The 27223-nt window shown below is 38.1% G+C and overlaps 2 protein-coding genes across 4 annotated transcripts in view; one reads left to right on the top strand and one right to left on the bottom strand.

The window, feature by feature from the left end:
• Positions 1-4708: 4708 nt before the first annotated feature.
• On the bottom strand, positions 4709-8820 carry cunh15orf40 (chromosome unknown C15orf40 homolog). The gene is made up of 4 exons (XM_014972221.2): positions 8634-8820; positions 7047-7194; positions 6842-6969; positions 4709-5711 (listed from the first exon to the last, which is right to left on the bottom strand). Exons 1-4 carry the CDS (start codon positions 8796-8798, stop codon positions 5622-5624), a joined length of 531 nt encoding a protein of 176 aa, XP_014827707.2. The 5' UTR covers positions 8799-8820; the 3' UTR covers positions 4709-5621.
• Positions 6019-27223, top strand: part of LOC106906920 (synaptic vesicle glycoprotein 2B-like) — a 36658-nt gene continuing 15453 nt past the window's right edge. Inside the window, exons 1-4 of one of the 3 annotated variants that reach the window (XM_088006154.1) lie at positions 6037-6120; positions 10048-10134; positions 23878-24368; positions 25886-26112. In XM_088006154.1, coding sequence (XP_087862280.1) covers positions 24133-24368; positions 25886-26112 — 463 coding nt within the window. In that variant the 5' untranslated portion in view covers positions 6037-6120; positions 10048-10134; positions 23878-24132. Of the gene's footprint in view, positions 6121-8834; positions 8925-10047; positions 10135-23877; positions 24369-25885; positions 26113-27223 lie in introns of those variants that run through there. The other 2 variants (XM_088006155.1, XM_088006156.1) reach the window with 2 other exon arrangements.

The following is a 27223-nucleotide window of genomic DNA, read 5'->3' as shown; positions in this document are numbered from 1 at the left end:
GATGGGTGATTTTAACATAGGGGGAACGCTATCTGATGGGTGAAATGTCTCCATCAGATAGTGTTCCCCCACTGTAAAACAGGGGGAACGTTATATGATGGGAGATTTATGGCCATCAGATAGCGTTCCCCCACTGTAAAACAGGGAAAACGGTATCTGATGGGTAATATTGAGCATTAAATTGCATTGCCCTGTTTTTAATTCATATAGCATTATGCTATCTATCTATCTATTATAATTATAATATATACAACATATTATAATTATAATATATACAACATATATATATTATAATTATAACTATAACATATAACATATATTATGTATTATAATTATTATATATATATATATATATATATATATATATATATATATATATATATATATATATATATATATATATAAAACATATATTATGTATTATAATTTTAATATATGTATAAAATATATATTATTTATTATAATCATAATATGTATAACATATATATTGATTATATTTATTATAATTATTAGTATTATTACTATTAGTTTCCCGCAAAAACGTGAAGAAAGTGTGACAACTTTGCCGAAACATGTTGTTTGAGCTTTCACGGTGTCCGTAGTTCCTCAGACAAGCGCGCCGAACAAGCGCGTGCTTGCCACGCGCGTGCTTTCTCAGTGCTCATCACGAGCACGCGCCTATTTTGCCGCGTGGGCGGGGCGGAGCGGCAAGAAGACGAAGGGGGAACCGTATCTGATGGGGAAACGCGGATTGACGTAACACCCTCCCTGTTAAACTCGTCTGGAGCCTGGGCTGGGTATTGATGCACAAGATGTCTCGTAAGGGAGAGTCTATTAGCCGTGTCCTGACACCGCTCTTATTTAAGTTCATGACCGAGAATGTCTTCTCACACAAATATGTCAACCCAAACAAGAATAGCATTTTCTTTCCAAATGCTCGAATCTCTCGAAACCTGTCGGTAAAAGTTGACGAAAGAAAGCTGCTGGTGCCGACCGCGGCTCTCTGCGTCACTCTGCAGCTCAACGAGCTCCATCTGCAAATAGTCTGACTCACACGGGCTGCTGCCCTCTAGTGGGTAAATGAGGAACGGCATTTAGTGTGTAAGCTACGCCCTATGCAGGTAACAGTACTGCTGCCAAATGTATTAATTCTACGTGGCTGCCAGACGTTATTGATTTTATGACAGAGGCTGCGGGCCGGATGAAATTTGACCACGGGCCGCATTTGGCCCCCGGGCCGGACTTTGGACATGTCTGCTCTAGATCTTTCAATCGTTTTTGCTTTAATCTGAGTACAAATTGATCCGGATGGTTTGGGTTTCATTCCATGCCCCAAAACTTGATATTCCAGTTAACCCCTGTGCACTTACAGGTCCATCTTGGAACATTGGCTGATCTTCAGCTTAATGGGGAATTTAACTGGAAAATCAAGTTCAGTGTTAAACCAGTTCTGGGACAAATTCTTGGTCAGAGCTAAATCCAAAATGGAAACTTAAACTGGTGCATAAAGGCTCCATCCTGCAGAGCTGATCTGTTTTAGATTGAAATCTATTTTGGCACAATCAGGTCCAAGCTTAGGTTATTTAATTTCATAATTCTGGAGAAACTGGCACCTTAACAGTGTTTGAGCCCATTACAAGTTTGATTTCCAATATTTTACATGTGAAAATAACAGTTTTCCTTGAGTGAAATTTAAAGTTTGAAACATTCTAACGTTATCTCAATCCATCAGACTGTCAGAGCTCAGCGTCTTGATCAACCTTTCATCCTAATCGCCTCATTCAGTCTTATCTGCATGAGCAGCTAATAACCTCAGCCTATCTTTTAATTGCATTTAACCAGAGTGACCCATCAGTTTGGAGAAACTTCAAGGTTTTCAAAAAAAACCTGGATTACAAACCTGTAGAGTTTAAAAGATCACATCCTGCACCAGACATGAAACTATTTTAATTAAATTTCACAATAGCTGTAAAATGCCTGTATATTAGAACGTTTTTTTTGTAAACTGGTCTTTGAAAGATATGTAGCCAGCATATTTACTGGTTGTAATAGTTTCATCCAAATCCTTTGGATCTGCTAAATCACTTTATTTTCTTCTCAGTCACATAATTTAAGCAAAATCTCGAGTAGATTTTTCTACTCTCTCTGAGTAGAAAAATCATTTCTGGATCGAATCGCTCGACACTTAAAGATTTGCATCTCCAGAAAAATGCCTTGCTTTAAACTAAATCTGCCAGGGGAACTGGCACTTTTTAAAAATCCAAATTCAAGAATTATTTACTTCAGAGTCCTATATTTTGCAAATAAGTTACTTGTAAGTCATATTTCAACTGATAAGATATTTTCACAAGAAAGTAGACAAACAGACTTGGTAGGATTTTGTATTTTTGCAGTAGCAGAAAATTCATGAGTTTGAATCTTTATGGAGTTTGATGCATAAATATGAATTTGATTTCTTACAGTCTTATAATTTGGTGCTGTATAACTAAACTACTACAAACTTCTACAACATTTGATGATTACATGTTTCATAAGAGTTTAAAAAGAAGCTTTACATGGAGAAATGTTCATCAGACGCTGCAGAGGGTTTAGCTTTGCCCTCCTCTGGATCTCCTGGGGTTTCCGAGGACTTGAACGCCTCCTCGTTTCAGACATCTCTGATCAGCATCAAGTCATCAGCCTCTGAATCAGAGAGCTGTGAATTAGTGAAGCGGTAATGAGGCTCAGATTGTTCCTGTTCAAACTAAAAGGCTTCAGAGAGCGCGACATGAAGGGCCGAGCAGATAAGGACCGAATATCAAAGGTCCGCTGACTTTCTTTCTGCAGCCAGCTCGGCAAACAAACTTTCTGCTTGGTTTAGGAAGCTGCAGGATTACATAAGAACCACCTGAGAGTCAGTTTTTCTCAGTGTCTGTCTTCCTCTGCTGATCCAGGATCAGCAGCTTTACGTCTGCGACTGTCAGGGTGACGAAGGGCTTCAGATGCTGCGCTAAGCCTCAAATGACTGAACAAACATTTTCCTCCCAAATGTAAAGGATTCAGAAGCTTATGTGCTCAGAAGCTCCTCATCGGCTGCCGCTGGACCGTGGATCATCTCTGCAGTCACTTAGTGAAGGTTTCATCTCGGCATGTCTGCTGATCAGCTGAAACTCACTGAAAGAACGAATAAGTAATTATAAAGCTGTAATAACATGGTTGCATAAGCGTTCATGGCTTTAAACAACAAATGTTTCTGAAACGCCGTTAGTTGCAGCATTTAGTCTTCTGGATTTTACAACAGTGAATCTGAAGAACCTGAATAAACCAGGTTCTTCACAGGAAAGCTGTCCTGGCAGCTTTCCTGTGTTTGGATTTGCTTATTAACATCCTTTAGCAATAGTTTTGCAGAGAAATTATAAAAAATCTGAACTTTCTCATAGTATAAAGTAGAGATGCACAGATCTGATATTAATGCTTGAGTGCCGATATTGAAAAAAATCTATATTGGGTATCGGTGTCAATGTGCCTGAACCATAATCTGTTCAGTCCAATTCTATGCTTTGTGCTCCACTCGATGCTTTATTATTTGTTTTACATCATATTTATAATTCCTAACTACACTTTCTGAACCATTTGAAAGAAGGTTTGTTGCAGTTTATTTTTGTCAGTTTCAATTTATTTTGCATTGGCCTAATTGCACAACTAGACAAATTAAAGTCGTGTTCTTTTACATGTTTCTGTCATGATTAGCGGTTGTGAATGGTGAGGAAGACGCAGGTGAACCCAGGATGACATGTTGAAGTGAAAATTTAATGATAAAGGTCCACAAGAAATGATACACGGATGCAGCACTGGTGAACAACGAGGAGAACAGACATCTGACATGAGACGAGCGCAAGACGAGGACCTGACAAGGAACAAAGACTAACAGGTGGACTTAAATACACAGGGAGGGTAATCAAGGAACTAGACACAGCTGGGATCAATCAACAGGGAGGACAGGACATCACAGAGACTCACGGGGGAACAGGACAAAGAAAAAAACAAGAAATAAATACACAGAAACACAGAACCCAACAGTTTTCAAACTTGTGAAGCTACCGGTGTATTTAAGTGTGCTGTACTATAAATTTGTATTTGAGGACATCTATGTCTGTATTTTGAAATTCAGGACTGTTTTTCTGTATTAGATCAGCATTGGGCGATACTAAACCTCAGGTATCGGTGTCGGAAGTGGAAAACATGGATCGGTGCATCCCCAATATTAAAGTATCTGTCAAGAAGCCTTTATATTCCAGGATGTTGTATTTATACCTTGGTACAGTGAAGGCTACCAATAATAATTGGAAATAATTTGAAAAAACAAATGCATTACAAAAGCCAGGGATTTCTCCAATTTAATGAAAGTGGAGATGCTGTCAAAGCTAAAATCTGTCAGCTAATCAAATTGCTTCAAAACAACCACAACTTCCTGTATGGAATTAACCTGGCGCCAGATAAATAGGTTCTACTACTTTTAAATAGCATATTAGTATATAGAGTTAATAAAACACAAGACTATGTCAATTGGAAATCATGCCAAAGCCAATATGTGAATATATTCAGTAAAGCAGAATTAATTGAGTTTGTGAACGAACAGAAAAATACATTTACTGTTTTAAAAAATGTATGTTCAGTTATATAATCAATTTGCTGTAGCTTAAACTTAAAATAAATCAAGCAACTGGAGTTTGAAGTATTCTAAAGGAATTTTATTTCACACTTACATTTACACAGTTACATTTACACTGTTTATATATTAAAACGGGTCTATTCTTTTCCACAAAACCTACCTTTTATAATGTAAACAGAAGTAAAAAAAGCAGTAGAAGGTGCTGGTTGAGGATTTCTTTGGTTGCATACCAGCAGTGCATTACCGCCACCTACTGGATTGGATTTGTAAAAGCTATAATGTGTCTCAGCCCCAATAACCTTCAGAATTAAGTTTTGAAGCACGCAAGTGATTAAAAAACTTAAAATCTTAAAACAAAAATAAGTCAGGAACCTGGTGCTCAGTTAAATCTTTATTTGAAAGTGACTTATTTCATACTGGAGCTCACCTTGGGTTGCTAGGTGACATGCGGAACTCTGCTGGGGTTGCTAGGTAACGAGTTGGACTTCACTGGGGTCAGTAGGTGAAGGTCAGTGCCTGCTGACTTGAGATGTTACATTCGGAACGTTTCTGAAAACGGCTCATTTTCTAGACACCAAAATATATGAACTTATTACCAACAAAATGTCTGGGCATTTTTAGAAGCATTAGAGATCCAAACGGAAGAACATAAATGTGAAAAATGTGAACTTTGTCTAATAGGTTCTGTTTTAAGGGTGGAAATCCTCCTGTTTTCTATGATTACACACAACATTTTCCACATGACTCTGTGGAAAAGCTCTAACCAGCGTCATGTTGCCACTTCAGAGACCTGACAGTTATTTTCAAGCAGTTTTTTCTTCTCCAGTTCCATCCTCGGAAGAATCTGTTATTTAGAAAATCGAAGGATGGAAAGATGATGTTGATCTCAATGTGGGATTTGTTCCAGTCCCACGGATCTATCACTGTTCAGAAGGTAACTAAAACCCATCTTCCATCCAGTCTTTGCCGATCAGCTGGCTGCCTGCCGGAGCCTCTTTAGCACCTCCTCTGGATCCAACGAGGAGTCCACCTTGATGACTTTGTCTCTGGATCTAGAACCCTAAAGGGTGAAATGTTGTTGATCCATTAGAATAAAATTCACAAATTAAGAAAAAAAATATCTAAACAAGGTTAAAAGAGAGTTAATCCAAATGATGAGGTATTAACTGTAGCTTAAAGAGCTGCTGACTGAAAAGCTATTCAGTAAATATTAGTTATGTTGAATTTTATGAAGATAAACTCCTAACTTTATCTTCATGTCTTTACGTTTTAAATAGGGTTGCGACTTTAACGAATTAAAAATATTAACTCAATTAATCACATTTGTAGTTTGCATTTTTTTTTAATACAAAAGTCCCCAGCCGGAACCTTTCCTGTGTGTTTCTGGTACACCCGTAAATTTGACACACAAGCGGAATCTGCGAACAACAGCAATGGACGATAAAGCAGCTTTTCTTGGACCAATAAGGGTAAATTTCTGCTTCAAAAATATCTGATGTGACACTGGAAAATACTTTCGTAGTGTTGAAGTTATGCTAAAAGGAGTTAGCCTATCAGCGAAGCTATTCAAGTCTAAAGTAGCATTTATGCTAACCATGTAGCAGCAGCAGAGCCGCCCCCAACGCCAATGTCGGCGTTCACGGTCCACGTTAATTAATAAGTATTTTTAAAAATAAAGTTACATGAATAATCAGGCATATCTGAAACACTTCTAAACTGAATGAATTTTCAGATCGGTGCAACTTGTTTTTATACTTCACTTCAAAACTGAATGAGTTTTGAGGTGAAGTATAAAAACAAATTGCACCGATCTGACAGATGAATAACTTAAATAATAAAAAAATCTATATGTTGTTGAGTTCATATATCAATTTTTTCAATAGTTTTGCAATAAAAAGGATGTTTTAATTTGAAAATGTTTATTTTTGGCATAATGTTTTTAATTAAAATGTGATTAACTTAAACATATTGATGAAGGTAAATATATTTATTGCTGAACTCATGTCCGTTCAATAATTTAGCTGCAAAAATGTAAATTAATTAATGACTCAGTTGAGTCCCACCATTAGTTTTAATCTGTCCTGTAATCTTTTGAAGTGTTTTTTCACTCGTATCCCTTGAAATGTTAGATTCCAATGATTGCTGAATAAACACATTAAAAACAAAAACAGATGTAGGAGTTTCAGAAACCTTGTCCAGTGAAATTTGGCTCTTCTTCAGCTCCAGGACTTCTGCAAGGTAGCGGACAAGCTCTGTGTTTGCTTCTCCGTCTGTAGGTGGCGCTGCAATGGAGACGCCTACAGCCTGAGTGGTAACATCTGGAAGAGAGGCAGAATATAGTGTGAGCTCTGTTTTAGCAGCAACCGATCATATGTTGGTGCAACGTGAGGCCGACCTGTGATGCTGCTGTGTTTCGAGCCCGGCTTCGCGTGCACTGTGATGGATACAGATCCGGTCTTGTCACGGGTTACCGGACCAGAATCCGGTGTCTCTGTGGTTCCACCTACAGCCGCCTTCACCTGTCCTTTCACTTGTCCTTTCCCCTTTTTAAGAGCACAGAGATTACTGGATAGTTTTATTATATCAATCACCACGTTGGTAATGCCGTCACTGTGTGACTGGATTGGCTTTTCTTTGTGTCGTTAAATTTATCTCAGCCTCCTGAAGCACAGTTTAAATTTTAATGTAAATTCAAGACTATTTTAGTCTTGATTATCCTGGAGAACTTAAGCTTATTTTGGAAAACCTTATTTTACAGAAGCTAACATTAGCCCAACTTATCTTATTTTAGCTCAGCTTGCATTTAAGCCTCTGATAATGTAGCTTAATTTGTTTTGTATACATTTGTTTCACTTTAACTTGCTTAAGATTAATTTGACATTAACTAATTTTTCATTATCTTATAATAGCTTGGCATATGCTACCTTATTCTAGCATCCCATATTTTGGGTCACTTGTAGTTTTCCTTATTAGCGTTATGTGGTTTAGTGTAACTTACATTATCCTAGCTTGTTTGTTTTCATTTTAACTTAATTTGTCTTAGTGTAGCTTATTTTATCTTCCTATATCTTAAGTTATGTAGCTAAGCATCTCTTTGTTTTTATCCTGCCATTAGCTTGGTGTACTTTAGCTGATCTTAATGCAGTTTCCCTGCCTTCACAGTTTGTCCCATCTTAGCTTATTTAAGTTTATTTTGATTTTCAACATATTAGCCTAACTTCTTTTTGCTACATTTATCAGATTTCCTCTTATTTTGGTTAGCTTGTTGAATTTTAATTTATCTGTATGCCATGTCATACTGTGTCATACCTTACCATTTTAGAATAATAATAATAATAAAACTCAGATTATTCAATAGTAATTAATCAGGAAACATGTGAGGCTCATTAGTTTGATTTATTTTGCATAAAGAGAAGAGGGAATTTTCATCAGCGCAGACAGTGCATGTGTATTGGTTAGTATGTAGTAAAGTAATGCTGTTACTAGGTCTTGACTGCAACATCTAAGTAGAACTTGTGCTGATTCTGCTGGAGTGACACATTTACCACTGCATGCTGTTTTTTTTTAACAACTCGAAGTAGTCTGTGGGAGTCTGGTTGAGCTAGAGTTAAAATTTATTTGCACACTTTAGTTTCAGATGAATAGGAAGGAGGGGGTGCTGGACACTTATTTTTGTTTTATTTATGTCTTTGCATCTTCCTACGTCACTGAGACGCGTAGTGTCTCATTTTAAAACACACATTTAATAATTATAATAGCTTTCTACTGCAGGAGGTGCATTTGAATGCAAGCTGCAAGCATCTTTTCTGTTTATTCGGTGTAGAAAGGTACAGTTCATGATTAATCAGATTCGGTTCGGATTCAACGAAAACAGTTAACTAACCCTTTAATGACAATGGGAATTAAACGAGGATCGGTTAAAGATCCTGACAGAACCGCTGGACCATCCCCGCTTGAAGTTCAGACTCAGTTTCGGACTAACCTCTTTCTGCTTCCGGGGCATCGCTGTGGTTCTGGAGAACCAGCGGGTGGACCAAGAAGAGCAGCTAAACACCGGGACCAAGTCAGCTTCAGGAACACGGGTTAGAGGTTCGAACCGAATCTGCTTGAAACATCTAATCAAACCACCGCCGAACCGGGGAAACATCTCCTCCAGGACACCGAGAGCCTCTTCGCGTAGCGCCCTCTGCTGGACTGGAGGAGAACTGAACAGGCTCGGTCTGGGAGGAGATGCCAGCCCAGAACCGTTTCTGTTTGTAACCGAACCAAATATGTAAGTAATAAAATTATAGATTATTTATTTAAATCAGCCTAATTGGTGCCTATTTTTATTATTAAATACTGGTTTCCCTCATTTTAGGGTTTTAAATATTAGGTCCAGATCAAATTGAAAACTTATAGTTTATCTAAACTAGATGCTAACATTCAAATAATACATTATAACTGGACGTTATCTATTAGACTATGTAAGAAATAAGGATCTGCCATTTATTCTACAAAGATTTGAGTTTCTTGAAGCCTGAATCTTTTTCCGACTCCAGTGAATTTTGGATAAAATGGAGCTTTTGTTAACAGTTTCTTCATCTTCCTCACTTATTTTGCAGCACTATGTCAGAGCAGCTGAGGAAAAATTACCACCTGGACCAGATGTACTTTTTAGGAAAACGTTTAAAGCTGCTGAGAACCAAACATTTTGGTTTTCATCATCAAACCAACATTTTTTCTTGTTCAGAATAATCTACAACCTGAATCTTTGTGTGTTCATTCATTTCTAGTTTCTCAAATCTTTTTTCATATTTAGTTTGTCTTTCAGATTCAAATGCAAGAACTGGTTGATTTAAAAAAAAAAAATCTGTTTATCATAGAGCTATTTATTCTCCCTGAAATGTTTCATCTTCTTTTTGACTGTGATGTGATTTACGTTTGTGTAGTTTTTAAACGCATTCCTGGGTTTTTCCGGTCTGTAACAGGATTTAATTCTGTGTAAGAGTACACAGATCTCTCACATAGATTTAGTAAATGTTCTCATTTACTGAACATTAAAGAAACTAGTAAACTCCGTTTTATTTAGTACCTTCAATCGGCGATGGTTTCTCTGAATCAGTCTACATGCCTTGAGTTTTAGTGACGCCTTGTGGACAAAAAGGAAACTGCTTCAAAAGTGAAATTTGAAAATCTTTCAGGAAAATTAAAGACTTTTAACTTTATTATGATGTAAAAGCAGTTTATCCTATTAAAGCATAAGAAAGAGTACTTATATAACTCAGACTTTTCCCACTAATTAATTTGACATAAAACAGAAAATCTTCCAAGTTTTTGCTTGAAATTAATCAAATGTAATTTTCTTTCTACTTCTCATTCTAATAAATATTGTATTTTTACTATTTGTATCTTAGACATCCTGACGCCCTCCCTTCTGCAGCTGAGCAGCAGGTTCTGCATGAGAGGTCATAGTAAAGACAAACTGCATGCCTCTCTTGGAGGTAAGAATCGCTAATGTAAGAAGACGAAGATTCTTCATATTTTGCTTTCACAAAAGTCTGTGAGCTGATTGACTGACAGCGCAATTTCAGCTGGAGTTTTTACTACATGATTGAAAAATGATTCGCATAATCGACCTAAATGTGAGCCTAGATGCTTTTAATCAATGAACTTTGACCTTTGCAAACCTCGTGATGAGCTCACTTCTCCCACACTGTAAAAACACAAAATCTTACCAAGTATTTTTGGTCTAGTTTCAAGTGCAAATATCTTAGTTCACTTGAAATTAAACAAAACTAACAAATAAATTTTCAGCAAAATACAGAAGCTTGTTTTAAGTCAATAATTCATTAATATTGATTTTTAAAAGCATAAGTTTTATTGTTAGATTTTTTCACTTATAACATGGGAAAAATATTTTGTGATAAGTGAAATAATTTCACTTATCACATATTTAGCATATTTATGTTTTTATATAAATATATATTTATATTTAGCATATTTATATTTTTATAAATATGCTAGGTAATGGTGCAGTGCGTGGAGGATTTTGAAATGACTCGTTTTCCAGACACCAAAAAATATTAGCTTATTGCCAAAAAACAGCTGGGAGTTTTTGTTTATTTTTAAGCACCTGGGCAGGTTGTAGAAGCATCTGAGACCCAGATGGAAGTATAAAAAACTTGCAAAATGTGATTTTTGCATAATAGATCCCTTCAAAAATATGAATTTCCTCTAAAGGTTCTTTTAAAATCAGACTATAAATTGGTTTAATTGAAGGACTGACTGAGCATTCCTCAAGGTCAGGTCCAGAATGTCATTTAAATATTCCTCAAAATGTCAAACTTTGTCTGCAGGTAGCTTAAATAAATAAGAGAGATTATAATGAATTCTCAGAAGCAGCTGATTTAAAGCTGCGCTGCTGTGCAGAATGAGGTGGAGCGAGCAGGAAACCCATGGAGCTGATAAGTATTCAGACCTTGTCTAGACTGCATCAGGACAGAAACGCCTCCCTCTCCTCTTTCTCGTCCTCCTCCTCCTCTCTCCATCGATGCATTGGGATCTCCTTCATCCAGGCAGGAGCAGAGGGAGGAAACTGAGGGAAATCCCACTCCTCTTCTCCGCATCCTGCAGGAAAACAAGGCAAGTAATCGACCTCTCTGTCATTTTTCATCTCTACTCTGCGGCTCTCACTCATTTAAATATTAATATTAAATTTTTCTTTGGGAGCTGCCGCGTTTGGCTGCTTTAATCCACATTTAGTTTTGATGAAGTTCTTTCCCTGAAACTCGCTGCAGTGATGCATCAGGAGAAACCAAACGTGTTTTTAAGATGCGTCTTCCAGCTGTTATGTAACGTGGCGTTTTGCTCGTTTGTGTGGAATAAAGAGCAGCTGTTCTGCTGCTTCACGTCTGTAATAAAACACAAATAAAGCCCACTGTCAGGGCCATTTTCAGGCTCCATTCCCATCATTAATCTGCAGGCAGTAACAGCAGCTTGAGATGTTTATAGACGGCTGATGTTATCATTGAAGTAGCTGCACTTTCTGTGGACTTTGAATGGATTTATATGAATCATTTGCTCAGTAGAAGACACAAATTTTACTATATGATTAGCAAATCTTATTTCCAGGAGTGATAAAACAATTTAAAGTAAAAAATTAACTCTTTTAAGCAGATAATTGAATTTCTTATGTTTTTTTGGCTCTTGTCTGTAAATTTTCTTCCTTGGTGCGTTTTGAGAAACTTCTATATCTGAATTTATGATAAATAAATGGGCAGAGAGCCACATTGTTCGTGTTAAAAACAGTCGCTGTTCACAGGAAATTGTTAAAATAATTTAAAACCAGTTAAAACTTCCAATTTCTTTACGTAAAAATTGGAAATGCTAACTCCTGATTTTGCTTTACTTCTAAATATATTCATATATATATATATTTGTTTTTGATTAAATCTTTTTTTATCTTCTTTTACACTTACAGACAAAACAGGGTTTAGTAAAAATTGTACGTTTTGCTAAAGTGGTAATTTTTGATCACATCCATGAAGGAATAAACTACATAAGATTTATTTCCTTCCAATTACTTTTTTCATTCAACACTTTTGTTTATGTCATATGTGACATGTTTGTTTTAATTTAAATGAAATAAATTTTAAAAATACAAATTTTTATTTTAAAAAATAAGTGCTTCAATAAATAAAAATAATCTAATTCAATCATAATATTAAATAAAATAACAATACATCTACTAATAATAGCTTCAGTAGATATATGTATAAAATAAAATATTATTTTTTTAAGAACCTGAAATTCTTAAAAACCTTGAGTTTTGTTGGCTTTTCACCAAAGAATGTTCTTGGTTTTCAAACAGCTTTTTTATTATCATTGCATGAATTATTCAGGCTTGAATTAATAGCCTGACTCTAAAGCTCCATTTTTTGTCTTTATTGATTCCCAAGAAAGCAAATTTTACAAAACGTGTCGTCACAATAAGTAAAGCAACTGTTACAACGATCGGGACGAAAAATATAATAATGCAAAATAAATAAATAGTAAGAAAAGCAAACAAATAAATGAAAGCACACAAACTATTATTATAGGGTGGCCATGTTTTATTAAGGTTGGACACTAAAAATAAAATTGGATCTTCTGAGTTTCACAGTCTTCCCATTTGCTGCATTGTTTTAATGCCATCTCTTTAATTTGTGCTTTCAAAACTGCAATCAGGTGATCCTTCAGCTTTAAGAAACCAGTTTGGGTTCGTGCAACAATCCCTTTTAATCTGCATTTAGGCTAAAATCGGGGGAAAAACCCAGATTTTTAACACGTCCTGAATCGTTTTAAAGGAATCCCGCTTCCCTGAATCTGCACTCCCCAATTAATTCATGAGTTTTCTGAGGAGTGAGCCGACTGGACGGGGGGCTGCAGAGAGCACTGTTTGGGCTCGGCCTGATTTATAATGCATGGAAAGGAAACAGACGGGGGGCGTAATCAGAGAAAAAGATGAAGGCGGAGGAGGGGAGGAAAGTGGCTGTGAGAGGAAGGAGAGACGGCGATAAATGTGGGTTTTATGATCCATCTGCAAGAAAGTGATGCTAAACACCAGAGGAGGGATCAAGCAAGCAGATTCAAGTTCACATCCCGCATTTTCATGTTTTTATTAGAATATGTGCTCAATGTCTGCACATTTAGACCAAGAAAGAGTGAAAGAGCAGAATTCAGATGAACAGTAGCCAAATGTGAGCGAACTTGTACTTGAATTCTGGTTTTCTGTGTCGTTCCCCTGGTTGAGGGGGACCTGATGCAGGATCCGAAGGCTGAAGGAAAGCAGCCAGCAGGGATTGTTCCAGCAGAAAAAGGGAGGGTTTGTATTTTAATCAGCATCCTGCTCATTGATCAGCGTTCACTGCCGTCTGCTCGGGCTGCAGAATCGCTTGGCGGACCGGTCCAATCCAATCTAATGTGCTGAGACAAGCCAAGTCAGGGAGATCAATCTGAGAAATTCCAGCTTTCTGGATCCATGACAAGAACTAATATCCAGAGTCATGGATTTAGGCTGTTAGTCAAGAAACTGAGTTTTTTTTTTTTTTTTAGCTCACTAATTAAGCTTCACTAATTAACTATAGAAGCCTTGAAGCTTTCGGTTCAGGTGCGGATGCAACAGAAAAGTAAAGCATCTGCATTCCCTGTGATAATGAGAGAGTTTTTATCTGTTCAGACATAACATAAAGGGGACCAGTTATGCAAACTTCACATTTTTTACGTTTTTATACTTCAGTTTGGGTTTAAACTGCTTCTAAAAAAATGCACTCGGCTGTTTTTTGGGAATTAAATAATGTTCTTTTTGGTGTATGGAAAATGAGTCGTTTCAAAAACTACAGAATGTAACATCACAAATCAGCAGACATTGCCCGTTACCTAGCAACCCCAGCAGAGCTCCAGCATGTTTGGTCAGCTGGTTTTACTGCTGTGTGTGCTGTACAATGGCTGCTGGAAAAGACAAGTGTTTTGTTGCTGACTTACCATCCAGAAACCAGTTGCTGCATTTTTGTTGAATGTGCAGGAGGCTCCACTTCTGCTTTTCAAAGATGCATAGTTGCTTAATTTTGCATCTGCTTCCGGCCACTTTTACATGGGAGCGTAAATGTTGAGTTGGGGGCGTGGTCAGCAGCAGCTTATTTGGATTTAAAGGGACAAGATGCCCTAAAACAGCTGGAAGGTGTTCAAAATAGGCAGAAATGGCCAAACCTAAGACTGACTTTGTGGAAAAACCATGTTTTTTGAAGACCATAGATCTATCCTAAGCTGTTCAAGGAAGCATAAAAGGCCACCTTTAATGATGTCAGGAGTATCTGTAACTCCAGTCCGTGAGTGCCACTGACCTGCAGCTTTTGGATGAATCAAATTAATGGTTAATGGCCAAGCCTTTGCAAATCTCACTGACATGCCAAAGAGGTAATTCAGCCTTTTTGATTCAGGTGCATCGGAGCAGGTAGGCAATCAACAGTTGCACTCGAGGACTGGAGTTGCATCCCTGCGATCTGCAGTGACGCTGAGGTTTACAACTGAAATCCTGTGAGGTCACATGTGACACGAGAGCGGTGATTCACCGTGAACTCGTAGAGTTTCCAGTCCGACTGCTTACATCCATGTAATCCCTGCTGAAGTGTGCCGCTGGGATTATGGACGTTCCCCATCGCCTGATTGTGTGTTTGAACGTCCACATCTGGTGGTCTGACCGCACAGAGAGTCATTCCGATGGGAGTGGAAGGATTAGGGTCAGCTGGTCCAAACCAACTGCTTTTACTAGAGGGGAAGTCACTGTATGACGAACTTTAACCTTTTCCAGGATCAAATCTGGATCACAGAATTTTAATTTATCTGAGTAATAAGTAAATAATAATAATAAAAAAACATATTTTAAATAGTTAAAATCACTACGCTTAGTTCTTTAAAGTGATCCTCATTAGTCCTGGATGTATCCTAAGTGCACAAATGAGTGTTAGAACAGATCCTTCCTTCCACCCAGCAGTAACATCACTGCTTCCAACAATCTCAGAAATTATTAAATATTGAACCTAGTTATCGGGTTCCACGATGGCCCCACATGGGTTTGCCCATGTAGGGCCAGAGCCCACATGGGCCCTGCATGGGCCCTATATGGTGGTGGCCCACATGGGTTTTGTCCAATTAGGGCCCATGTAGCGCCCATGTGGGCTGTGGCCCTACATGGGCAAACCCATGTGGGACCCATATAGTCTGCCCTCCTTGTCCCCACATGGGTCCCACCTAGGCATGCTGGCTGGTTTTTTGTGTTTTATCTCTGGTTTGGAGTGTGGTCATGTTTTTTTTCTGCTTCCTGTGAGAACGGTTTGCTCAGATTTGTTTCTATCAGCAAATGTTTGTCCTTTTAAAAGCTTCCCTTTATTCTGTATGTTGCAACTTTACTGTTTTTCATCAATGTTGTTCTCAATGACAAACAGGTTATTTGTCTGGAGATTTCAGACACATGAGAGACTCTTATAGTAAATCTTCACTGCAGACCAACTAATTTCTCCTTTTCTGTAGATTTCATCAGATTTTTCAAAGATAATAAGCCTGTTCCTCCTTTTTGACACCTTTTCATCCACCTGAAGGTGAAAACAGCATCAGCATGAACGCGCTAATGAGCCCAGCAGAGCGGCTCCATATGGCCTGCTGTTAGGAAGGAGGCTTCGCTCTGACAGTAATCACTCTGAAAGCAGGATACAGAACACAAACGCAGATTCAGAGATTTTTCACCTCCAGGTTTGATGCATACAAACCTGGAGGTCTGAGGAGACAAACTGGGCTGTTTTTAATAACTTTAACATTAAAATCTCTAAAAATGAACCACTTCTACCTCTTTTGAGAGTTGCTTTTTTTTTTAAATTTCGTTGCGCTTTCTTCATTGATTCTGACGTATTTGACGTTTTGCTCGTGACGTCACGCTCTTCAGAACTCCGCCCTGATGTACTTGATGACGGACGTCAAAACAACTTTAGGCTCCTGTAAAACCTGTCGAAAAACAGACATCTGGTAACCTAATATCGCTTTTATTTAGTTGATTTCACTTTCGAACTGGTCAGAGGAAGCTGCGCTGTCGGCAAGGATGCAAACCAAACTTGTCATTTTATTGTATAACTTTTAATGAGGAAAGATTCGGTGCTGAGGGGCCGTGAATCGTGACTGGCAGCCCTCGGTGTAACCGCGGATTTACAGCGAACACTTTTTACAAGGTAAGAAGATTAACGTTCAAATTCTGTATAAGTGTGATTAGAAAGATATTAAATATGGGATTATGGAGAATGTAGGTGTCTAACCATTGGTAACCATGGAGACAGTGCCACACAATAATGTAGCGCCTAGCGTGTATGAAAAAAACAAACTGGTTAGCTTCGCGTCTTCTGTACGTTTTAAGGCTTCTCCGGTGTAAGGGGAAACGCCGTTTATCACTTAGTGACATAAATTATGTGGTGTGAATTCAGGTAAAGTCGGAAATTTGATCAACACGTCTGGGGGGAGGAAGTAGTATGGGTCAGTTAGCTAACTATTTCAAACTTTTATAAATATACGAAGTGTGTTACGTTCATAGGCAAATTTGCTTGAGTAGAACGAGTAGAAGCCACGACTAAACTGAGAAAAACAACTTGGGAAACTGATTTAAGTCGCTCTGTTGATGTCCATCATGGGGCCAAGTGATAAAATGGCTGCGTTCACTGACCCAATTCCGAATTTTTGTCAAATCGGTATTTTTTTTTTTTTTTTACGTGGTCGTTCACATTTCCAAATATATGCCACTTGTATGTAAACTCCCGTGTGAACTGCAAACGACCGAAAAGTGTCCCGCATGCGCAGTACAGAGCGCAATAACGTCACAGATAGAGAGCGTGCTCAGTGTTTTACCAACCCATAAAAAAGTAGTACAGCTTAATCCTCATTTTGGTTCTATAGTTGTTTTTCTTCCCGTTTGCTCGTATCAGGACGCAGAATAGTGACGTTTGTCGAGTATCAATGACGTTCAGGTCGGATGAATGCGACCTCGCTGTACAGACTGGTGTCGCATTTGAAAAGATCAGATATGTATCGGATATCCAAGTGGACTGGGTCGCATTAAAAAAAATCCTATCTGTGTTTTTCAGACTGTCATGAAAAGACCAGATTCAGGTTGCATTAAGAAAAAGAAATCGGATTTGGGTCTCTTCAGGCTGCAGTGTGAACGTAGCCTGAGTGACGTAGTTGCAAAGGGTCATAGTGTTAATGTGCATATGCTCGACACAATGGTTGTGACATGTCTGGAATGACTCAATAAAATCAATCAATCAATCAAGAAAAGAGGGGAAAAAACAAAGTGGTGATGCGTTTATTGAATCTAGAGCATCTCTGCTGTAAGTCAACACATCTGTCATCCCGACCCTCCTCCCACCAGCCAACCATCTGCCTCCTCAGGCCTCTCCTCCCCCCTCCTGGCAGGAACGTAGCACGCTCCAGCTCATCTAGGTTCTCTGAGGAGGACTGAACCACTGAGGGCGTGGCAGGGTGGAGGGGTGGGGGGTCGTGCTAGCAGGGAGGAGCGCTGCAGTGAAACTGGGAAAGGCTGGCATCTTCCTCCCTCAGTAATCCCTCAGTCCTGCCTCAGCGTGGGATGCTCTCTGCAAAGTCCACGGCAGATTTTTCATTTCCTGAAAACACCACCACCAAAAAAACCCAAAACAAACGGATATACTTCAAGATTATTTGTCCTGGTAAGAGAAGTGCTTTGTTGTTTTTTATTGTGTCAGTTGGAGGTTTTAAATTCTGTCTGGCTTTGATTGTATTCTGATATTTGAATGAAGCCCGTGAGATCTGCATCAGAACTTTTTCCTCTTGGACTCTCAGTTTTATATCTCAGATCTAATCAGAACATGGATCTGTTTCTGATGAGCCGCTGGAAGCTTTTGAAGCATCCGTTCAGCAGGGATTTAGTGCCGACAGCCTTATGTAATCACACAGCAAAGCAAACACTATTCTCACGTTTCAGAAATCCTTTTCATGCTCCATGCCAACTCTGTTTGACTGCAAAGAAACAGATTGTTGCTGTTGGCTCGCTGCTGTTTGTGGAGCACAGAACAAAAACCTTTCTGGCTAAACCAGGGCATCTTTTTCATTGGAAGCAAGATTCCCCGGTTTCATTCTCCATCGATGACCAGACCAGAGCCGCTGTTAGAAACTCAGATTTTAATGGCATCTGCAATTTGTACTCCCAGAAAGTTCACAGAGAATTTAAAATGAGTTCAGATTTATCATAAAAACATCACACAGTAAAACAAGACATCACACAGTAACCAGTTATGAAACAAACCGTAAACATTACATTTGTCAAATGACATCATCAAATGCATCAATCAAATACACATCAAGTATACTGATCAAAGTTCCAGTTATTATTAATCAGAGGGAACTCTAAACAGGCCTTGATTTAAAGAAGCTCTGTGTTTTGGCAGTTTTGCAGTTTTCTGGAAGTTTGCTCCATTCAGCTGAATCCTGATTCTCCATCTTTGGTTCTGATTCTGGGGATGCAGAGCAGACCAGCGTGGTTCGACTTACTATATGGCTTAGTTATGAAAAGATAAATACTTTGTGATGCACTAAATATTATTTATTGTAATAAATTTTTATCTGTGATAGTTTTACCACAATTTCAAATAAAAAGTCTCCATCTGCATCCACCACCGATCCTGGATAGGACAAATTTGAATCTTTCTTAAATTGCAGTTTGGGGCCACAAAATTAAGTCCAAGAACCATAAATGACCCCAGGCCGCACTTTAGAGACCTCTAGTCTAGATTATATTCATGCATGAACTTAAGCTTGGTATACCTTAATTTACTGAAGCTAACATTAGCGTAGCTTATTCTATTTTTGTTTAGCTTGCATTCAAGCCAACAATAACATAGTTTAATTTGTTTTATGTAAATTTATTTTATTTTTTCTTGCCTTAGGTTAGCCCTGCATTATTTATCTTTTATTCGCTTATGATAGCTTAGCATATGCTGCGTTATTATAGCATCCCATATTTTCACTTTCATTTTAAATTTAATTGCCTTTCATATTATATTAAATTGTACTTCAGCTTGTTTTGGGACACTTTTAGCTTTTCTTAGATTAGTGTTGTGTGGTTTAGTTTATTTCCCTTAGCTTACATTATCCTAGTTAACTGTTTTGATTTGAATTTATTTTACATTTTCTTGTCTTAATATAGTTTATTTGATCTTCTTCAATATTAACTTCTAGCTAAACATTTCTTTGTTTTTATCCTGCCATTAATTAGCTTGGTGAGCTAATCTGTTGTACTTTAGCTAGTACTAGCTTGGTGTGCACCAAGGTAATTGGGAGGGAGGGAGAGCTGACATGACTAAGTTTATCCCATTTTAGCTGATTTTAGTCTATTTCGTTTTTCTACATATTAGCCTATCTTCTTTTAGCTTCATTTATCTTATTTTCTTCTGCTTTGGGTTAGCTTGGTGAAGCTCTTTGCTTCTCAGCTGGGTTTAGCCTGCTTTCATCAACAATTAGATGCTCTTCTAAACGAGGTCATGTGAAAAACGTTGAAGAAAATCCATCCTACGTCTGTTTAAAGCAGCTGCTTTCCTTCTGCTCCACTTTGAAGCAGCAAAGCGCCTTCAGTCCGTGTAGAAAGAAACTCGATGCATTATTAATCTGCTCTAAATGACGGGGCTGATGCTGCTCTCTGCAGCTGCCTCAGCTTCACTGTGCTGTTTCTGGAGCAGGAAACGGGGCCAGGTGATTTGATGCAGGTGTTACTTTTATCTCCCAGAATGAGACAGCTCTTCTTTCTTGATGGTGGAGTGTTTCACCTTCAGTCTGAACCCTGTTTCAGTCCAGATGATGGACTAAAACTCTTCCTTATTGGTATAAAACACTGTTTTGGTATTGAAGCATTTCCATGTCATACTCTTGTGCAGAGTTATAGCACATCTGTTAGTCCGGTAGACTCGGTGCAATTGGGACCAAATTTGCAACATTTGTTACATTTTCAGCTGCAGCACTTCTCTTTCACACTGCACTGTGTCAAATGAACTAAACTCTTTGAAAAACCTGTTTTCCTCCTCACCTGTTGGGGCGCTGCACCAAAATCCGCTGAAGGAAACGACATGAAAACCTCTCAAAACACTGAACGCAACTTCCTTCTTCACAAAATGTCATCTAATGGAGTGATGTCAGGTTTTACTGACTGTAGGATTTCTCTTTTGTGTTCAGTAAAAGACCACAATGCATTTTTCCCACTAGCGCTAGCCTCGCGTATTTGTTTTGGTTGTATGTACCCAGAATGCCCTGCCTGCACTCCACTTCCTGCTTTTGGAGCAGTTTTCAGTCCACTTGGTGTTCACGTATGCATTCGAACCTGACCAGCGTTCACTTCAACAGAACCGAGACTGAGGTTTGTAGATGGATCAGAGTTCACTCGTTTGGTTCGCATCAGAGTTTGATTCTGCATTCACAACTCCACAAATGAACCAGACTTTCTAGACAAATGAACCAGAGTTTGATTGAAGAGAACAGGTCTGGTGTGAATGAATCCTAAAGACTTTGTTCCCTACACCGTACTCTTTCTCCCTTCAGGTTGGACTGTATCCGTCTCACGTTGTTGCAGAGGATTTTTCATCCTTTCTTCCTTCCAGTATTGATTCAGTTCTTTGAGGTTTCCAGGCATTTGTTTCTGCACATCTCTCCAAAGGTCCCACAGCAGCACTTCAGTCAGGCTGAGGTTTAGACTTTGACTTGATTCTGTTGTTTTTCAGCCAATCTGCTGTGTTTGGGATCCCTGTCCTGTTGATGACCCAGTAGGGCCACGCTTCAGCTGTCAGGCAGATGGCCTCACATTTGACTCCAGAATTAAACAGCATTATGCCGTTGATCACAAAGCCGTCCTGAACTGTAAGGGCTAACGATTGTGGCGTATAAAGCACAGACAGTAGGAATCGTTCAACCGTCTGATCGCAGCAAAATTTTACACTGGCACCCCGTCTCTTGTTTATTAACCGCTGAATGTATTGAACCAAGGACCTGCATGAGGATCATGTGGGGTTTCCCCTGTGGAAATCCCTAATGTCTTAAACAAATGTAAGTTTACTTTGTACTTTTTAACCTATATTCAAGAATTATTTACTTATAAAAGCTCCTATATCTTGCTGTAAGTTAGGTTCATCTTAATTCAAGTGTACTGAGATATTTGGAGTAGAAACTGGGCATAAATACTTGGTAAGATTTTATGTTTTTGCAGTATCTCTTCAGTGAACATCCTTAAATATGTTTGGTGGGATTTGCAGACTGGAAGCTGATTTCTTTTGTTTGCTTTCCTACTTTTTTCATGTTTAATCTTATTTCTGTTTTTGCTTTTGATCAGTTCTTCTTGGTAGTTTAATTATTTACGTGTTATATCATGTTTATTTCCTGTGTTTAGTTATTCTTTGTCACGGTTGGATTCATGTTAAGATGCATTCACACCCCCTTCAGTTCTCTTTAATTTGTTTGACTACAAAATCTGATTTGAGGAGATGTGAAACATATAATTAAGAGTGCATCTAAAATCAATATTATGTGTACCGCCTGCAACTCTAAGCCAAACAAATTAAAAGTTGTGTTTGCTGGGGAAAATAAAACTTAAATGATTTTTGTAAGCGATATTGCAATGTTACAGACCCCTTAACTCGTCAATATTTGATCAGCAGAACTCGACTGCTAATTGTCCTGGATCATGTAGATCTAAGAAATTAATTGTTAATTCCTGAAGCTATTAGCAATAAAATAGCAAATCATGCATTTTTCTTGAGAAACAGTCTGACTGAAACTCTGTTCAGTCCTGTGATGCATTCAGGATGAATAAGTCTTTTAATTTCCTGCTGAACAACCTGTGGCGGTGTCACTGTTATCAGATGGTTTCACTGCATTTACAGACTTTCTTTATTTCCATCTGCCTCATTTGTTTGTTTATTTACTTCTGTTCTGTGATGCTTTTTATGAATTTAATATTATGACAATATTCGTCCTCCTTTGCTTCATCTTCTCCTGGTTTGATTATTGATTATTGAGGCTTTCAGCCGTAGACACATATTTGTTTTTGTAAGCCTCATGGTTTGCAAAAATAATATCCAAATCCTCATTATTGTCACTTTTAACTGTAATAAGTTTCCTAAGTCCTGAAATGTATTAAGTAATTAACACTTAAAATTATATAATGAATTCTGTATTTGTGAATTAGATTAAAACCAACCAGAGCAGGTAAATAATTAATAATTAAAATGCAACATATTTTTGTTTGCCTTCAAGCAAACAAATAGCACACCTCAAAAAGTTTTACCAAGTATTGACCTAGTTTCGAGTTCAAATATATTTGATTACTTTAAATAGGACAAAACTAACTGACAAGTGACTTTTCAGCAAGAAATAGCTTGTGTTAAGTAAAAAATGTCTTAATATTGATGAAAAAGTATCAGTTCCACTGGCAGATTATTTCACTTATTACACTGGAAAAATGTCTTGTTATAAATGATATAATCTGCTAGTGGAGCCAGTACTTTATTTATTCAATATTAAGAAATTACTGATTTAAAACAAGCTCCTATATTTTGTTGAAAAGTTACTTAGAAGTTTGTTTCGTCTTTCAAGTATAGTAAAATATTTGGACCAGAAAATAGACAAAACTGCTTGGTTGTGATGTATGAAAAAATGACTAACATCGGCCGATACTGACGTTCTATTCCTAATCTGAGGAACAGAACCGGATTATGGAGGTAAACCCTGAGGGCAACACCCCGTTGAATTAACCCAACAAACCTCGGTGGGCGGATAAACAGTGCTGGTTTGTGAGGAACAAAGTGCCGCAGTAACTGCAGCAGTTCTGACCACTAATGGTGCTCTGCTGTTGACCTAATGGCATAACGCAGTTTGATCACCAGCAGCAGAAAAGAAACCGCAGAAGCTTTTTGTTCTTATGTTCATCTGTTATATGGGCGATGAGTGAAGTGGAAAACTGCTCAGTGTATCATCTTAACACTCGCCCTGGAAAACATTTGATTTATTCTGTGCGTTTACTGAAGAACAGCAGCCTCAGAGTTTGATGTAATCTGATATTGCTTCCAGATAACGTGAAACAAAATATCCCATATAAATATCCCATTTAATTAAATTGGGGTGAGAAGGAAATTTACTATAACATGGTTTGAGCCTTATGTTGTTTCCACTGAGATACGCTGTTTTGTATCATTCCTGGCCTTTTAGCTGTAGGTCCATTAAGCAATAATAATATGTATGTACAGTTATAGTGGAGCTACACATCCACTGAATATGAAGAGAAGTGGAATAGGGTGTAGGGACACTGCAAAAAGAAAAGGAGTAAATTTCCACCAAAAAAACTGGAAAACTTGAGAAAAGTCTGAGAAATTTTCCAGAAAAAAATTTAAAATGTTGGACTTTTGAAACTCAGAAATGTCATTGTTTTTTTTTTTGTTTGTTTTAGAAAATTTCAGAGCTTCATCTAAACATTTCAGATTTTCTAGCAAATTTTTTGACTTTTCAAACTCAGACATTTTCTTGAAAAAAATGGAAATTTAGATTTTTCTTTTTGATTAATCTTAAAATTTCTGAGTACTTTTCCCAAATTGATCTTTTGCTTTAGGCACTGCTGTTAAGGGGACATTAACTAATGGGTATTTTTCTGTTTCCAGGGTCAAACTGATGAAGACTCCAGATTGGATTTTTGATTTTCCTCCCACAATACATGACTGCAGCGACTTTGACTTTCTACTTTCAACCAAATAATAAAACAAGCAAATGATGAGAGATCTCTGTAGGATTTAGTTTTTGGTCACCAAAAAGTGCAAACAAGCGTTATAACACACATCCATTGTGTTATCTTTCTGCTAGAAGAGACAGGAAACTCGCCTTTTAGTTTCCCATTATTAAATGCTGATATAGCTGAAATGGCGGACCATTACCAGAACAACGTGTACCACCAGGGAGGCGGGGACAGCTATGGGACTTACGGAGAAGGCGGCGGTCCTGACGGCTACGGCTACCAGGCGGATTATCCTCCTCAGGAAGAGGACGCAGCGAGCGACGTGACGGAGGGACACGACGATGAAGATCAGATGTACGAAGGAGAATACCAGGGGATTCCACATCCTGATGAGGTGAAGGCCGCACAGAGAGCCGCACGGTGAGGCATTACTCCTCTCTATAAAGATACAGTATAAAACAAAAAAAAGGGTTTTTACATATTAAAACTATCGGCATGTCATGACAGTATGTTATGAGTAGGCCTGTTGAAATAAGAAATAAATAAATTAGTCCAATGATAAATTAGAACAAATTCGATAATTTCCATTTACATGATTTACTGTTAATTATCTTTTCTCTCTTTCTACCAAAAACTGGTTGATAAAAGTCTATTTGGTTTTAATAATTCATTTGTTGTTTCAGTTGTTTTGTTTATTTATTTTGTATATTTTAAATGTCTTCCAGCTCCAGTGTTAAATGCCCATTAGAATTTAACTTGATCTTTGAGAATGTGTTCTTGCATTATTGTACCATTACTTTATTGAAAATGGTCTCAAAACAACAATATTATCGTTTATTGCGAAAACTTGTGGGACAATTTATAGTCCAGCAAAATTTGTTATTGTAACTTTGAGGCAGATAATCTGTGAAGAGATCGATATTCTCCACTTCCTCCTTGAGCTGCTCCCGACCAGGAACAGCCAATCAGAGACAAGAGGAGGGTCTTAGCGCTGTCAATCAACCTCATAATGGCATAGAAGCATCTACCATCACAGGAAAACATGGCCTAAATAAATGAAGTCATTTAGTTTACAAACTAAATATTTAGTTAATAAGCTAAATATTTTGCTTCAAACTAAATAGCCGGTTCTGTTGTGAAGAACCAGATGCAGCATAGCAGATGGAAAGAGGAAGGTGTGAGGCGAATGTACTCGAGGGTGATTGACAGCATTAAGATGCTCCTCCTGGCTCTTATTGGTTGTTTCTGACTGAGCGGTGTATTTCAGCATTTAGTACTGGGAGTTATGGGACTTTTTCACATATTGTAGATATTTGTTGTCTTATTGGTGACAATAAATATGCAACAAACATATTTTTTATTAAGTTTTAAAATATGTTTGCCAGCGTCTGGAATTGAGATGAAGATGAGGATGAGGCAGAGTAGCTGCATTGTTTATGGAATCAGTGCTTCAGGACAACAGAGAACTACCGGTGCACCGGTTGAAGTTTTCTGGCTGATCACTAATTTCTGATCTTTAAAAAGCCTGACCTGCTACTTGGCCGATACGGATGTTTCTGGTCTGAAATGTTGCTAAATATCACAAGAAAGTCGCTGAGTTGGAAACAGGAGCGACTATTGGTAACTTCAGATGATCTGGTGGTCCGGTCTGTCAGTCAAACGTCTCTCACTGCAAAGCAGAAGAGGACAGTGGCTGATTTTTAGAGGTCGGCTAAGGTCAGGAGATAAGATCGGCTTCATGTAAGTATCAGCCGATCACAGATCTCAGAACATTAAGAAATCCCTTAAAGAGAATCTGAAAAATAAGGCCAAAATGTTAAACACCCAGACGATACAGAGCACATTTTACTAGAGCTTTCTGTGATAATACAGTGGGTCATGAGGTTATTCTCAGATTCCATCGTATTAACAATAGAGTCCAAATGTTTTCTGCGTAGGGAGAAGTCCAGAGAAGGCGGCAGCGCTGCGTCTGAGCTAGAGGAGTTATCGGAGCAGTATGAGGACATCATGCAGGACTGCGGCCACGGGAAGTTCCAGTGGATGCTCTTCATGGTGCTGGGTCTGGCTCTCATGGCCGACGGAGTCGAATGCTACGTGGTGGCGTTCGCTCTGCCGTCAGCCGAAAAGGACCTTTGTCTGTCCAATGCGGAGAAAGGGATGCTGGGTAAGAGCTGACATCATAAATACCACTGAACTTATTTGCTGGCAGCTACTCTTTTCTGTTTAAATCGCGTTTTGTGAGTGAAAGAACGACATCCTGACGCCTCTCTGAGTCTCTGTGATGATTTTCCAGTCACAGGCTGTGATTTAGTTCCTGAACAGGTTTTAATTAAACTGGAGGACATTTTCCTCTCTTGTTCTTAGATCCTGGAGCCGCTTTACGCTCTTCATTTATTTATATTTTATTACATTCTGAAAGGATCCGTATCCAACCTCGATGTTTGAGTATTTCAGTGTTTTATGTCTTTGTGGTGTTTTATTTGATTTCACTTGGAAACTTACACATAAAGGTATAGAGTGACCTTTGCAAAGTTAGACAGTCAAAGATTAGCAGCAGTAATGTGAGTTATTTAGCCTGTCATAAGAGGAAAAATAGGTATTTGTTTTCATTATGCTGTTAACGCTATGACTGTTTTGTTTGTAAGCTGAATATTTAGCTTGCTAATTAAATATTTATTTTGAAACTGTGACATTTGTAAATTCATGAATAACATGGTGAAATAAAGACTTAAACTCCAATTTTTATCTGTTCTCACAGGCCAACTAATGGCAATTATCGCTGTTCATTTTTGATTGTCTGACTTTACAAATGGCTCCCCTTATAAAGGTGCTGAGTCACAGAACCTTGTTTTGGACACAGAACTCTCTGGACTCCTTCTGGGATTCTGATCTCAGTAGAAACTGGAAAACAGGATTTTTATTTCTCCTGAAGTCGTTAACTAGCCAACATTTCCAAGAGGAAGTTGACTGGGGGGTGAATGATCTGAGAGTCAGAAGTCGTCCTTCATATGGAGCTTAATTTGCTTTACTGACACAAACACAAACAAATATACTTGAAAAATGTGAGCAGATGTAATAAAGTCTGAAAACAGAGTGGCTCTGATGTGATTGACTCTCTGAAAGCTTTTCAGAGGGAGCTGTTAATTTTCTCCTGCAGCTTAATTAGCTAATGAGCAGCAGTGACTCAGCTGGATGGATGGTGCAGAAAAAGAAATGCAGCAGCCGTCTTCGACTGCTCATCCTGCTCACTGACAGAGTTTTATTTCATGCTGCTG

The sequence above is a fragment of the Poecilia mexicana genome, unplaced genomic scaffold, assembly GCF_051168715.1.
Source record: "Poecilia mexicana isolate PSO_F unplaced genomic scaffold, ASM5116871v1 scaffold_6, whole genome shotgun sequence".
NCBI lineage: Eukaryota > Metazoa > Chordata > Actinopteri > Cyprinodontiformes > Poeciliidae > Poecilia > Poecilia mexicana.
The sequence above is the reverse complement of the archived record's forward strand: the minus strand, read 5'-3'. Positions and strand labels throughout refer to the sequence as shown.